General features: G+C 41.9%; 1 protein-coding gene across 1 annotated transcript; it reads left to right on the plus strand.

Annotated features, from left to right (window-relative positions):
* The first annotated feature begins 3,585 nt into the window (after positions 1 to 3,585).
* Positions 3,586 to 9,542, plus strand: fstl3 (follistatin-like 3 (secreted glycoprotein)). The gene is made up of 5 exons (XM_080003206.1): positions 3,586 to 3,749; positions 4,278 to 4,463; positions 6,886 to 7,101; positions 7,301 to 7,528; positions 7,924 to 9,542. Exons 1-5 carry the CDS (start codon positions 3,680 to 3,682, stop codon positions 7,974 to 7,976), a joined length of 753 nt encoding a protein of 250 aa, XP_079859332.1. The 5' UTR covers positions 3,586 to 3,679; the 3' UTR covers positions 7,977 to 9,542.
* Positions 9,543 to 13,260: the final 3,718 nt, after the last annotated feature.

Raw genomic sequence — 13,260 nt, forward strand, 5'->3', positions numbered from 1 at the left:
AAGGGGGGGGAAAAAACAAACAGAATATTATATCAATCTACGGTTTTTATTTAAGCCATTTAACTTAATTTAAGCTCGGGATTCCAGAGAACACAGCAGCAGACGTGCGCACTACCGCATGCATGTGTATGTCATTTGTTTATGATAAAACATTTGTGGTTGCAATGGTAATTAAAAAAAAAAAAACCAAGGTCATAATAATACATTGCAATTATTGCATACATCGTGCTTTTCATTCCTTAATATTACTAGTAGCCTTAGAAAGGAAAGAGACGTTGCAGAAGTTTGGCTCCAGAGCTGAGCGACGCAAACTACCTCTGAGCGATTCCACGCGTACTTTGCACGCGCGGCCCAGGACGTTTTCGCAGTCAGTGGATTTTCGCCGCGTTCCCCATGGACTCGGAAAGCCCCCGACCTCCCGCCACCCCCACCTCCGACATTTCAAATCGGTGATCAGAGCGGCAATTTCCCGGTGGGGTCGCTCTGGTCAGAGTTGGCTTGAAATAACACACCTGACCTCACAATCGCGTGGCAGCACAATGTGAACCGTCAACAAAGTCCCCTTCCCGTGGTTGGTTTTGTTTTTTTGGTTGTTTTTTTTTTTTAACTACTCCGTAGGAATAGCTCCCGTGTAGACGCGGGTTGAATTCACAAGCTGCGAAACAAGCCCGTTTATTGCGGGATATTCATGTACTGTATTCCCAAACAGGGGGAAAGCGATTCAACTCGAAAGTGGGAACAACCGACTCGGGAGTTACCGATTTCCGAGACGCCTGGAACGTAGGCGTGGATACGGCGAGGAAAAGAATGCACCTTGTGATTATTATTATTATGATTTGTATTATAATTATTATTATTATTATTATTATTATTATTATTAGAAAACTACGAAAGAGTATTAAGGCCGTCGATGACATTGTATGGTGAAATGTTTAGATTCAAGTCAAGAGTATATTTTGAGGATAACATTTCGAGAATAACACAAACACGACAATTCGATTCCGAAAATTCGAAATTATATATACATTAGCGATAAAAGATATATATATATATACATTAAAAAAAAATCTTGCCATAAAAATGATAACATTAAATTAATTTGGCATGCGTTTCAATAAAAATCATATATATTCCAAAACGCAGCAAAATAATGGAATATACAAAGCCTAAAAAAAAGACTCGAGTAATCACCTATGTGTAAACAATGACTGAACAAATCAATAAATCAAAAAAAAAAAAAAGAAAAAGGCTCATACACTGAGTATCCTCGGTGTGATTCCACGTGTGTTTTTCGTTTATCTGCATAATATTCTTGGGTGTATGGCGGTGATGAACATATCTACATCTTCCACTAGGTGGTAGTACTGTTCTGTGCCCAAATGTATTTCAAATTTCAAAACACACCTGTCCCACCGGTGATAAGCACGCAGCACACACACCCTTTACGTTGGATTGGACAGTCGGTCTCTGGCCTCTTTGTTATTTATCATTTTACGCCTCCTCGCATGTTGTCCCGGTAGATTAAAAAAACCAATCTTAGATTCCCAAAATAAGGGACACAGTAGATGGAAAGACCCAATAATAATCATCTATAAGTGACTGCCCTGAAATCCCCAACATGCTGTATGCATTTGCATGGCTCGGTAGTGGTGATCTAAACCATGTGAGGAGATGAGTGGATCTGCAGACCGCCTGTGAAGAGCCAGGCCACCCACAGCCATGCACCGCCATCACTTCTCCTCTCCCTCTCTCTCTTCCCTTTCTTCTCCTCCTGGGTCAGGCAGCATTCCTCCGGTGCCCTGGGGAACGCCGGCGCTCTGTACATCTACAGAAGGCCACATCATTCACAAAGACTCCCGATGCACCAGCATATGCTATATAAAAACGGTGACAGTCACATGGGGAGACTGAAATGTCTCTGGCTTGGGGTGAATGGGTGCGTAAAAGGGGGGGGGGAGTAGCAATAATGCCGTTTTAGAAAGACAAGCATTATTATTATCATAATAACGTACAATGGTAATCTCTATTAGACTGCCATTCGTGGAAAGTCATTTTGTCCAGATGTTTCTGTTCCTGTTTCCATTTGAATGGATACCAAACACATCTTGTGATAATCTGAAGGCATTGCTGCTCCCCCATTCCTCAGTCATCTCATCGTTGTATAATGGGAGAAAAATAGATGTTTCTTCACACATTGTTTCTCTGAGGTCACTGAGAGCTCCACTCACTTCACTATTAGTTAAATACTGTGGTTAAAGACCCCCGAAGACCACCCTTTGCACAAGAGTCAAGAAAGTAAGGCTTTTATTTTGTTTTTTACCGTCTGTCTCCCCCTTTTGTGTTTGATCTCTGGTTTATGATTATGAGGTTGGTTCCTCAGTTCTTGATAACACACAAAATGGTTTTGGTTTATTGAAATTGAAACAGCTTCCCAGTTTTTTCTCAAGGGCAGCCACTCAGCACGTTCACTTCAAACCTCATTTCTCAATTTGTAAATATTTTTCCCCCCTCGACCACATCTATAGTCTTGACATATTCGATTTCCGACATAAAAAGGGAGAGTGCATGACAGCAGCGAGAACAACCAGGTAGATCTGCAAAATACTTACGATGCAAGTAAATTTGAGGGAATTGCATTTTTACGGAAATACTGGAAGCAAACGACAACTAGAAAAACAATATATTCCCTTACTCCACTTCTGCATAACAAATATAAAAACAACCTTCCAAACTTAATATGTTCCTCACAAAAAATCTTTGGCGGTTCACATATACCGAGTAACAAAAATTCCGAAATGTCCAAATTTTCCTCGTTGGCTAAATTCCTCAATGTCTACATGCCTCGTTTCGACTTGAGACTTGAGATGTCTAGACGTCCTACGTGTCCTGTCCTTTCTCTGCACTCCTCCCAATACAAAGAAGCTGTGTGACATGTTTGTTCAAATTATTATTTTGCAGAGGTATTTTAATTAGGCATTAGAAATAGCATACATATAACATGTGACCTACTTCTATAAAGATCTGTAATGCATATTTAAAGAGAAGATAAAAAAAAAAACCATTTCATTCTTTTGATTCAACGCACTTCACATAGAGTACACATTTCAGATAATATGATAGAGTAAGACATAATTCCTGACCTTAAATTTGGAGATACGGTAAAGATGTTATCCTATATTTATCCTAGAAAGGGCATTTCTTTTCACAAAACAAGGCCAATTTTGTACAAATTAATGTCTTGAATTAACTTCCTGGAAGAAGTAGTGACTGTATGAAAGCATGTCCTCCATTCTAGACCAGGATCCCTTTTAAGGACTTAATTAGCGTTCAATTGGTGTAATACAGTGTGAACATGTTTTATGGGGCTTCTTTGGAGCTCTGTATCTAGTCTGCTGCAGGAGGGGATGGATCATTTCCCGGCTCTGGAGACTGAGTCAGAGTCAAACTGTGTCCTGCCTTGTTATTGGCTCAGAGCGTTGCCCATCCCAGCAGCAACTCTCCATCTGGACCAAATATTTATACAGAGGGAGAACCACATCACTTATCCACAACACTTTCATTCACATCAGGGTCAGATCCTCCCAGAGGAAGTCAGGGCGAGCCACTCCACTGTGAGAGCCACACCACTTGCTGGTATTTAGGAAAAAAAGTTTCCAGAGACATTTTGAGAAACAGAAACATGGGTTTTTTAAGGTTTGTTATCGCTGCAATTCTCACTTTGAGTCACATCGGGAAGAATCCTGCCAATGGTGAGTCAATCTGTTTATATTTCTATACTTTTTTTTTTACTTTATAAATGGTTTCATTGTTGAGCAACTAGTTCAGATATAAATTGTATTCATCATAAATTACGTCCCCAAAAGGTCTATTTTTTATTTGATCCTCTTTTTAGAATAGACTTTAGACTCTAGATAAAGTTTTCAAAGTGTTGGAGCGAAGCTGTCGAAGTGTCTGAAAGACATTTGTGTCACAGAGGGAGTTTTTGTACATGTTGCAATATAATAGATGGTAGGCTTTAGTCATTTTGAAAAGCAGGACTTTGGATGAAATAACAGATGTTGTATTGGAAGAGAATAGATACAACAAACAAATAACAATTCAGTAATGCTCAACATTAATATATGTTTATTTACCTGAATTTCCCCCCGGGGGTTAATACAGTTTTAATCGACTTTATTTTAAAGTTCAGCCATGTTCATCCATGAGCAAGGCTATTGAAAATGTGTCCAATGCTCATGATTAAGGATCCTTAACTCTTCTGACATGTTTGTCCTCAGCTGGGATGTGCTGGCTGCAGCAGAACCAGGACCAGCGCTGTGACATGGTGCTGATGAGAGGCGTGACCCAGGACGAGTGCTGCGTCGGGGGACGGCTGGACACGGCCTGGTCCAACACCAGTCTGCCCATGAACGAGGTCAGCCTGCTGGGCTTCCTGGGCATTGTCTCCTGCAAACCCTGCAAAGGTAAATGCAACTCCACAAACCTCACGCTGGAGAATAACTGACCATAATATACAATAACGCCAAAGTGAACACAAGAATCTGATTTATTTATTGGTTCAATCCTCAATGGAATGGTTGTATCTAGCGCTCACTGCACAGGATGGAGTGATGGCATCATCGTTGTTTGAATAAATAGTAGATTTACATGTTTACTGTACACGTCTGTATTATAATATAGTTGGTACAAAATGGTCTTCAAAGGCTGGTAGAAGCCGCCCAACTGCTGCACTCAGTTTTAGGGACTCAATGCAGCAGCTCAGACAACTTCCATGAAGTTGAGGCTGAATCACGAGACATCTTCTTGCCAGAAACTTCTGGCAAACTGTACATTGACGTCAGTGCAAGCAGGTTTAAAACAATAAACAGGTTTCAGGCAAACAATAGCACTTCTCATTGCGTAGGTGCGACAGAGTGTTATTTGACAGACCTAAGTTGTTACAGACCTTAAGTAATTACCACAGTCACATAAAGTTTGCACAAAGGAGAAGTTTGATCAGATTGGATGCAGTAGAATGGCTAATGGGCAGAAGTTGGCCCTGCTTTCTAAACAGGAATACCATTATCAGCAAATGACCCTCGAGTCGGTCGGGAGGCGTTACATTTTGAGCGCAGTCATTTGCAAAGTAAAGTATTTATACAACGAGTTCCCTGTGAAACCTTTTAACAAAATGCAGACATGGATGCGGGCCAGGTGTTCCATCTAACTCCATCCAGCTGTCCTGAAGTGTCCTCCCTGTTGGAATCACAGGAGGGTCCGTGCAGCTTCACTCCACATACACTTCCTGTGCTTTTCATGTGACCATGGGCCAGATTTATGAATTGTGTTATGTTTCAAGATTCAAGATTCAAGATTTAAGAGAGTATGTTCATGAATTCCAGTGAAATCGCAGCTACTGAAGGTGTAGGAGGAAACAACCACACTGCCATTTATTTTCTGGACTTTTCCCAGAGTAAAGAGACACAAACAAAGATAATCTACGGGTATGTGCTTTTGGAATCGCTGTCTAATTTGATTATGGATTTTAAGGCTTTAGAACAATTTTAGCTATACTTAGGTCATGAGGACTTTGAAAACGTTGCACTACAGCCACAGGGTCTACTTAACGAAGATGTGCCAGAAAGAGAAGTTTGCACTTTTTATTCACATGCCAATTGTACTTCTGCCTTTCAATCTTAGGACCACATTTTCAGCCTTATCTGGCGATGACTTTATCTCATAGCAAATAAATGCCATTTACTTTTCTGCAACCCCTTGACTCCCCATTCCAACTCACTTTACACTTTCCCAACTTAAGATGGATTCCTGTTTGCCACAATGACATTCATATTAAAATGAATTCCTGCAGATTCCAAAAGAGATGCTTGCCTCATGCCCAGACATCTGGGACTCATAATGTGCAATGCTATCCTTTGTCAGTCAGGATTCTTTGTAGGGAAAAAAATGTCATGATCGAGAGTACACTGTCACTCAAGGTTTTGTGTATGATTATAAGATTGCGATAGGATTTGCTATATTAAATGCTGTCAAGATGTCTGTGGTCTAATATAAGCTAATTGTATGGCGTCTCATTTACTCCTGAGTTTTCTTCCAAAGACCCACAGCAGGGCTGACTGCAGACTATCACATTGCACCTGATGTGCATTTATCTTTGACATGATATTTGAAAAGGATGCTTGAATAGCATTAATCTTCTGGCATACCAGACAAAAACATGCAGGTCGAGGAGAATTTATTATATTTTGTCTAGAAGGTGGGAAAACATGTTACCCAGAGACTGAAGCAGAGAGAGAAAGAGAAGAGAACAGGATATTAAAGCATGGCCAGAGAAAGGAAATCAGCTTGTGCATAGGATCCCTTGGGGAACTTGGAGGTGAGCAGGGTAAATATCAGCACCCCATCGCACTCATGAAAGGTCCTGGGAAGAGGCCGGTGTGGAGTGTCTGGTGTTGTGTCTGTATTGTGTAGGATTACAATTCCGCCTGAGCTCAGATGTTATGGGGTGTTAGTGGAGCTCGGGCTTCCTCATTTCAGACCCATCCCTCAGTCTGTAAACTTCTCTGACAGCTCTATGAACTTTGTCTGCCTCAAAATCCCCTCCGTCCGTCTGCAGCAGCTTAAGCCAGTCTGGGTAGAGCCGTACGGACGGCTCATCGCTGTTATGAAAACACTCCCACCTCACATTCCACCCAGCCAGACATCCCTGCATGTGACCGACAATAAAGAGATATGATAATTGTAAATATTGTGCCTGGTGAAAGTTATGCTATGCTGTAGGAAATCCTCCGCTCTCCTGCTTGTTTTGGATGGAAATACCTGCGGATCACCTGAGGTCTGAAGACACATGAGCACAGAAAGACCGTTCCTTTTTCTTTGTTTTTGTAGAGACTTGTGAGGGAGTCAAATGCGGCCCGGGGAAGGTTTGCAAGATGAAGACGGGAAGGCCGCAGTGCCTGTGCTCTCCGGACTGTTCCCACATCCCTCAAAAGCATGCGGTGTGCGGCAGCGATGGGAAGTCGTACCGGGACGAGTGTGCGATGCTGATGGCCCGCTGCATGGGACACCCTGACCTGGAGGTCATGTACAAGGGAGACTGCAAGAGTAAGCAAAGGAAACATTGACATGCCCTCACTGAGCTCATCCCTTCATAAACGATCGCAGACGGGGAAGGGGCGAGCATGGATATTATTAATCCAGCCAATTCCACTTCTTAAATATCCTATTCTACACAACATGTGTCACGTATTTTAACTTGTAAAAGATAATAGTGAGATAAACCTCTTGTTGGTGTTCTTGGCAGAGTCGTGCTCCAACGTGGTGTGTCCAGGAACCCACACCTGTGTGACAGACCAGACCAACAGCGCCCACTGCGTTATGTGCCGGATGACCCCCTGCCCGATACCCATGGCATCAGAACAGCCCATCTGCGGCAACGACAACATCACCTACCCCAGCGCCTGCCACCTCCGCCGGGCCACGTGCTTCCTGGGACGCTCCATAGGAGTGCACCACTACGGCCACTGCAGCAGTAAGACTTGTTCTTCTACTCCTGGTGCACCATTAGCTGCTCCGAGGGAAGTCAAGTCTCTGGGTTCAACCTTTCACCATCAGTCAGAGGCTGAAAGAACCTTAACAGCCCATACCCCCATATTAAGGGATAGCTTGACAGGAAAAACCCAGAGGGGAATCCTTGAGATCACACGAGGAATCTGCCCCCTTCTGGGACGGCTGAGGTAGATAGGAGAGAGCAGTAGATGTCAAGCAGGCAGATTGAGATGGGAGATGGTAAACAGAATAAAAAAATGATTAATTTTAGAATATGGCCGTGATGCCCCTCAGTTTTTAATTTTCAATCAGAGATGTTTTCTCAATTTCAGTCCCCCTAACCCCCCACACCCCCCTCCTCTCCTCTCCTTTGTGCAGATCCTCCAAGAACACCTCAGGACCTGGAAGGCAGCGAAGAGAATGCAGTCTAATGGAACTTTTTGGGTTTTATTTGTCATAGTCCTTGTGCACCAGAGAGTCCTGATTTACTTTTGATGGGTTGGTCAACAAACATTTTCTCTAAGTGCCACTCAGCTAGTCCTATCACTCGCCTTACCCTTTGTGCGGTGAAAGCCAGCTCATTCAGTGTGGGAAGCCTTGTTGGACAACTCGTAGGAAACTTTTGGCAACCTTTTATAATAGTGAATCCAATCTGTTTTGACTGTGGCCAGGGAGAGATGAAGGCATCTGTCTTCAGAGAGAAATATGTAGTGGGCTCTGTGAGGGATGTGTATACTGTAAATAGAATACCACTACTATTTATTGGAGAAGGTATTAAGCTTTATTTATGTTTTTATCCTGTATACAAATCCATATATCTTTAGAAAAGCTGATGCAAAAAAACTAAATGTATTTATTAAGTCATGTTTATTGTTGTGCGCACACTATAATGGTCACTGGCATTTTTCATTTTCACAGTTTTTACAGCCGCCCCCCTTCCGTGCATAACCCCACATCAACACCCACACAAATACAGATGTACAGGAACTTTCAGACACGCAAGCACACACACACACACACACACACACGCACACACACGCACACACACGCACACACACGCACACACATGCACACACACTCTCTCTCTCTCTCTCTCTCTCTCTCTCTCTCAAACAAATGTTTTTCCCTTAAAATTAGGCAAGCAGTTTTAATTTGTTTGGAAACTTCATACCACATTACCGCCAATGTGGTTTCAATTCTCCACAGGGAAAAACACTGAACCGCTGCAGTTTGTGCCGTCTGACTTTCTACCTTTGTTTGGAGGTGAGGGAAAGACTCAGACCAAACAAAGCTGTAATTCCACCCCACAAACCCCCCTGGCCCACAGTTTTTCTCTCACTCTCTCTCCCACTACACATGTTTACTCTGGCACAGAGTCAAAACTCTGGGCCACCCGTTGAGCCCTAAAATTAACAGTTTAGTTGTATCTGTAGGCATTTTATAATGCTGTTGTTTCAACCCCAAGTCCTCTACAATGCTTCCACTGTTGAAGTTTTTGGCTTTGTTTAGTCAGTGTATTTGTGGGTCATGCAAGTTCATTCCAATTCTGTCTTGGGGCTTTGGATTAATTGTATTATTCTTTTTTTTAAGAACTGACCAGACACAAATTAAATAATCATTGTCAAATTCTGAGATAAATTAAATTTGTCTGGGAATGACCTTTGATTTTTGAGCCAAAAATCACCTAATCACTTGAATCACAGAAAAGAACAGTTCTGTTCACAGTTGACACTGATGCCTCTTGAAACTGAACACATTTTTATACGTATGGTAGGCTTTGAATTGTCAAAATAATCCAATACAAAATTCAAATTAAAAGCAGATGTCCAAGGTTTTCCTTGAGCCCACCTAGTGTATTATAGTAAAAAATACAGGTTCCCTTGTAAATAATGCTACCTGTGTACCGACTGTGAAATTTCAACGATAAATGCATCAACTTATTTTTGTATTTTTGTACTGCCATCGCAACTAAACATAAAATATAATATTTGTCAAAACTTGTTTGCTGTCTTTTCCTTTTTTTTACACCTATAACATCTACAAATCCGTATCCATTCACAAAGTAATTTGAAATAAACATATATTCACATAAAATACAGTTAATTATGAGTGTCCATAAGTCACACAACTAGGATCCTCATTGTGCCTGTGCACCATCAAGAGAAGGCAGTCGGCAAGTCGACCTAGGCTGAGAGGCAGAGAGTACTACAGCGCTGCAGCCTCCATTCAGCTCCGCCTGCAGCCCTGCAGTACCTCCAACAGTAGACAGAGAAGGAGAATCAAAGAGGGGCCAAGCTGCTTTTCTGCCCCCTCTCTTCTGAGGGATGTCCCTCTGCTCCCCATGAGGTGGTATGTCGAGGGAAGGAGGGCAGAGGAATCAAGGGGTAAATAGAATCAGGGGCCTAGATACTGACTCACTTCCCTGTATGGAGTACCTCCTTTGTCGCCCACTCCCCCACCCACCTCTCTCTCTCTCTCTCTCTCTCTCTCTCTCTCTCTCTCTCGCTCTCTCTCTCTCTCTCTCTCTCTCTCTCTCGCTCTCTCTCTCTCTCCCTCGCTCCTGCTCCACTGACTCCAATGCGGTGCCATACAGCAGCATCTGGTTCAACTTTAGCAAGATGTTTATATTCCGATCCAAGCGCCCTTTTATTACATTGGGAGTGGAATTGGATGTTTTGTTTGTTCAAATAAGCATGCCATGGAGATGGGGCCCTGTTGTTTTTGTCCTGACACGCAATACACAAAATTGAAATTTGTTATAATGCATTGCTTGCAAACCAAAATCATCCAATTTTATATGACCCAGAATTTGTGTTCGCATTTTGACACGACTGTTCTAGACAGAGACACGCAACAAGCATATTGGTCAGATATTGTCATCGGGCACACAGACATGACCTCATTGTGGGCTAATGGAGCTGGTTTTGTTTTGGCACAGGGAGGTTTCTGCCTTTCGCTAGGGCCTCCATGTACGGTAGGTCCCCCCTCATACGGAACACTATACAGTAATCTATCCTCCAGATATAGTTTCTACAGCAAAGCTACACAATTTACAACTCCTTGCGTTGAGAGAATATTAATGCTCAAGGCTCAGTTTCTTTACAGAGTCAGAGTCATGTATGAATAATTACATAATCCACACAAAAAAAAACCCAACCCAAAGCTTTTTACCAAAATTCATGTCAACCCACAAGAAATTACACTTGTGAGAAAACCAACATTTAAGGCACCTTGAATTGCACTTTCTTTTGTTTGGGGTATTCAGTAAAAACAAAAGATTGAAAAAAAGATAGTGAAAATATTTTTCCTTCCTTTTTTTCAGGCAAATAAATTGCTTTGTGCTCACTCACTGTACTCACCGTAACTTTGTTAAACCTCGGACAGGAATGAGCTCATCCCAGTAAACTGTACATGTCTCATCACAGCAGCTGTCTGACTCCCTCACATTATGACACCTTGGAGGTAAAGGAGTCAAAACCGCATGCATAACGTAGCGGCCATTTTCAAGGCTGTGGTAATAAAACTGATCTTGAGACCTCAGAATGTGTTGCACACCACCCTACAGATAGAAAATCCCTGCTTTAACAGAATAATGACACTCTCAGTGTATGTATCTGTGTCTCAGTGCACGCGTGTACGTGTCTGTGTCCTGGGGGGCCGTGTAAAAGGACTGACTCCCTTTTGTGGAGTCAGACAAATTTTCAAGATCTTAAGAAGATAATCATAAAGAAATATGTTGTCTTAAGTGACGTTAAGGAACTGTCGTTTGATTTGAAATGGTCCGATAGTCCGGTTGATTTGATATTATCTTTCAATTTTTTTGCGATTGCTTATACACTTGTTGTGGAATTTGGCTCATTGTGTGAAAACTCTACACGCAAGCCAAATAAGACACTTGGAGATAAACATCTCACTTCTACGTCAAAATGAAACTCTGCAATAAAAACCCAACAGTCCATTTTCAAAATGGCATTTTTTTTTTTTAATGAAAAAAAAATCTAAAGGGGTTTGAAAAACATAAATACAGCTTATTTTGTTGAACCTTGCATGTTTTTACAACAAGAAAAAAAACACAAAGAAAAGTAGAATTACAGTACAGTAATACGATATGTCACTGCAAACTCACGGAAACAAAAATAATTACGGTAAAATTATAGTGCAATGGTAAAAAAGGGTATTCTAAGGGATGGGGCGGATGGTTCAAGGATCCCGCCTTCTGTTAGGGTCTGGCCACATCACAAGCAATGTCATCCCTGGCTAGGCATTGGGGAAAATATCGCCTTGCGTGCTGTATCCAACCCTGGACTGACCCCACCTCAGTGTCTCCGCATGCCTCTTCCATTGCTTGCAGAAGAGGCAGGCGGGCATGTGGTGTGCTTCACAGCACTGTGGGAGTCACTATAAATTTGGAATTTGAATTATTATGGAGTAATTTGTTAATATCACAAACACTTTCTGCCTTTTTATTAAAGTTTGTTAAGTTGAGGTGTAGGAAAATGTTTATACATGACGTTTATTACAAAAAAGTATTTAATTTTTTATTTCAACTATATCTTGTCATTGTTATCTTACCTTTTTACATTGAAGTACATCGGGAGTCTCAGTGACTCAACTCAACATGTGAAGTTGAGAGTTTTTTACTTGGATGACATTTTCAGTAAGTTACGTTTCCATGAAATGCGAAAAATGTTGAATGCTGGCTCTTGAAAGCATCACTCATTTGCACATTTCAATGGTTTCGAGTGGACGCGTTGACGACTTTTTAAGGACTACTTTTTATTGTGACTTTCATTAATCCGACAAAGTTAAGTGGACCATGGATTAAAAATATCAATCAAACAGATCTACTGACATCTACCAGGTAAGAAGCTATATAAATACACACGTAAATCGATAGTTTGGTAATGTCGAACAAGTACAGAGTGAACGAGTCTCCACCACATGCTGGACATTCTCAATTGGAATCTGTACATTTATAGTAAATTGTATAATGACGTCATAAAACGTCTAACTGTAAATCTCATCTCGTTCATTTTATTTACGAACAGTGACATGCCAGTTTACCAAGACAGCTGAAAGTCTTGGGTCAAATTTTTTCGGTTTTTCAAGAATATTTGCTCCGTATGTGGAACGATTTGGATGAAACTTAAACCACCAGATCCTTGTGAAATACAGGTTTAAACAACACCTTAACTGTGTTCGCGGGTTCTGGCGAAGTATGTCTTTCAGATAGTTTTTGCCAGTTTGGACATATTTCGGCGTGAAATGCATTGGCCCGTGTCTGTAATATTGATCTAAATTTGGTATATTTTTTTGTGTGTTATGCCAAAGTTGTTGGACGTGAAAATTCCGCATTTTTTTCCTACGGGCTGGACCCCTTATAATTATTCTAATAATAATAATATTAATAATAACAACAATCAGTTGGGGAGCACGAGAAATTATCGCTTCCCTTGCTCCTGATCGTCCGACGAGCCCCATGCGCGGATCCTGCTCCTGCAACTGTAGCTTAACCGGGCCCCTTGGTCCGCCACATACACCCACCACCCGCCTTAAGCCGGGGAGCCACCTGGCTGACAGCCGCCCCCCCCCCCCCCAGCCCCAAGAACTGCTTCGACTCCTTCTTGGTCTTTTCATGACCGCAGTGGTTTTATCAAGCTGGGGTCAGACCAGGGCTTGGGTTAGGGACTTGTGGACTCCTCTATCACCCCCATG

This window comes from Zeus faber (genome assembly GCF_960531495.2).
Source record: "Zeus faber genome assembly, chromosome: 1".
NCBI lineage: Eukaryota > Metazoa > Chordata > Actinopteri > Zeiformes > Zeidae > Zeus > Zeus faber.

Coding starts and splice junctions, on each gene's coding strand:
- fstl3 (XM_080003206.1), top strand. CDS start 3,680: ATGGGTTTTTTAAGGTTTGTTATCGCTGCAATTCTCACTTTGAGTCAC. Junction 7,102..7,300: donor GTACAAGGGAGACTGCAAGA/GTAAGCAAAGGA, acceptor TGTTCTTGGCAG/AGTCGTGCTCCAACGTGGTG. Junction 7,529..7,923: donor CCACTACGGCCACTGCAGCA/GTAAGACTTGTT, acceptor TCCTTTGTGCAG/ATCCTCCAAGAACACCTCAG.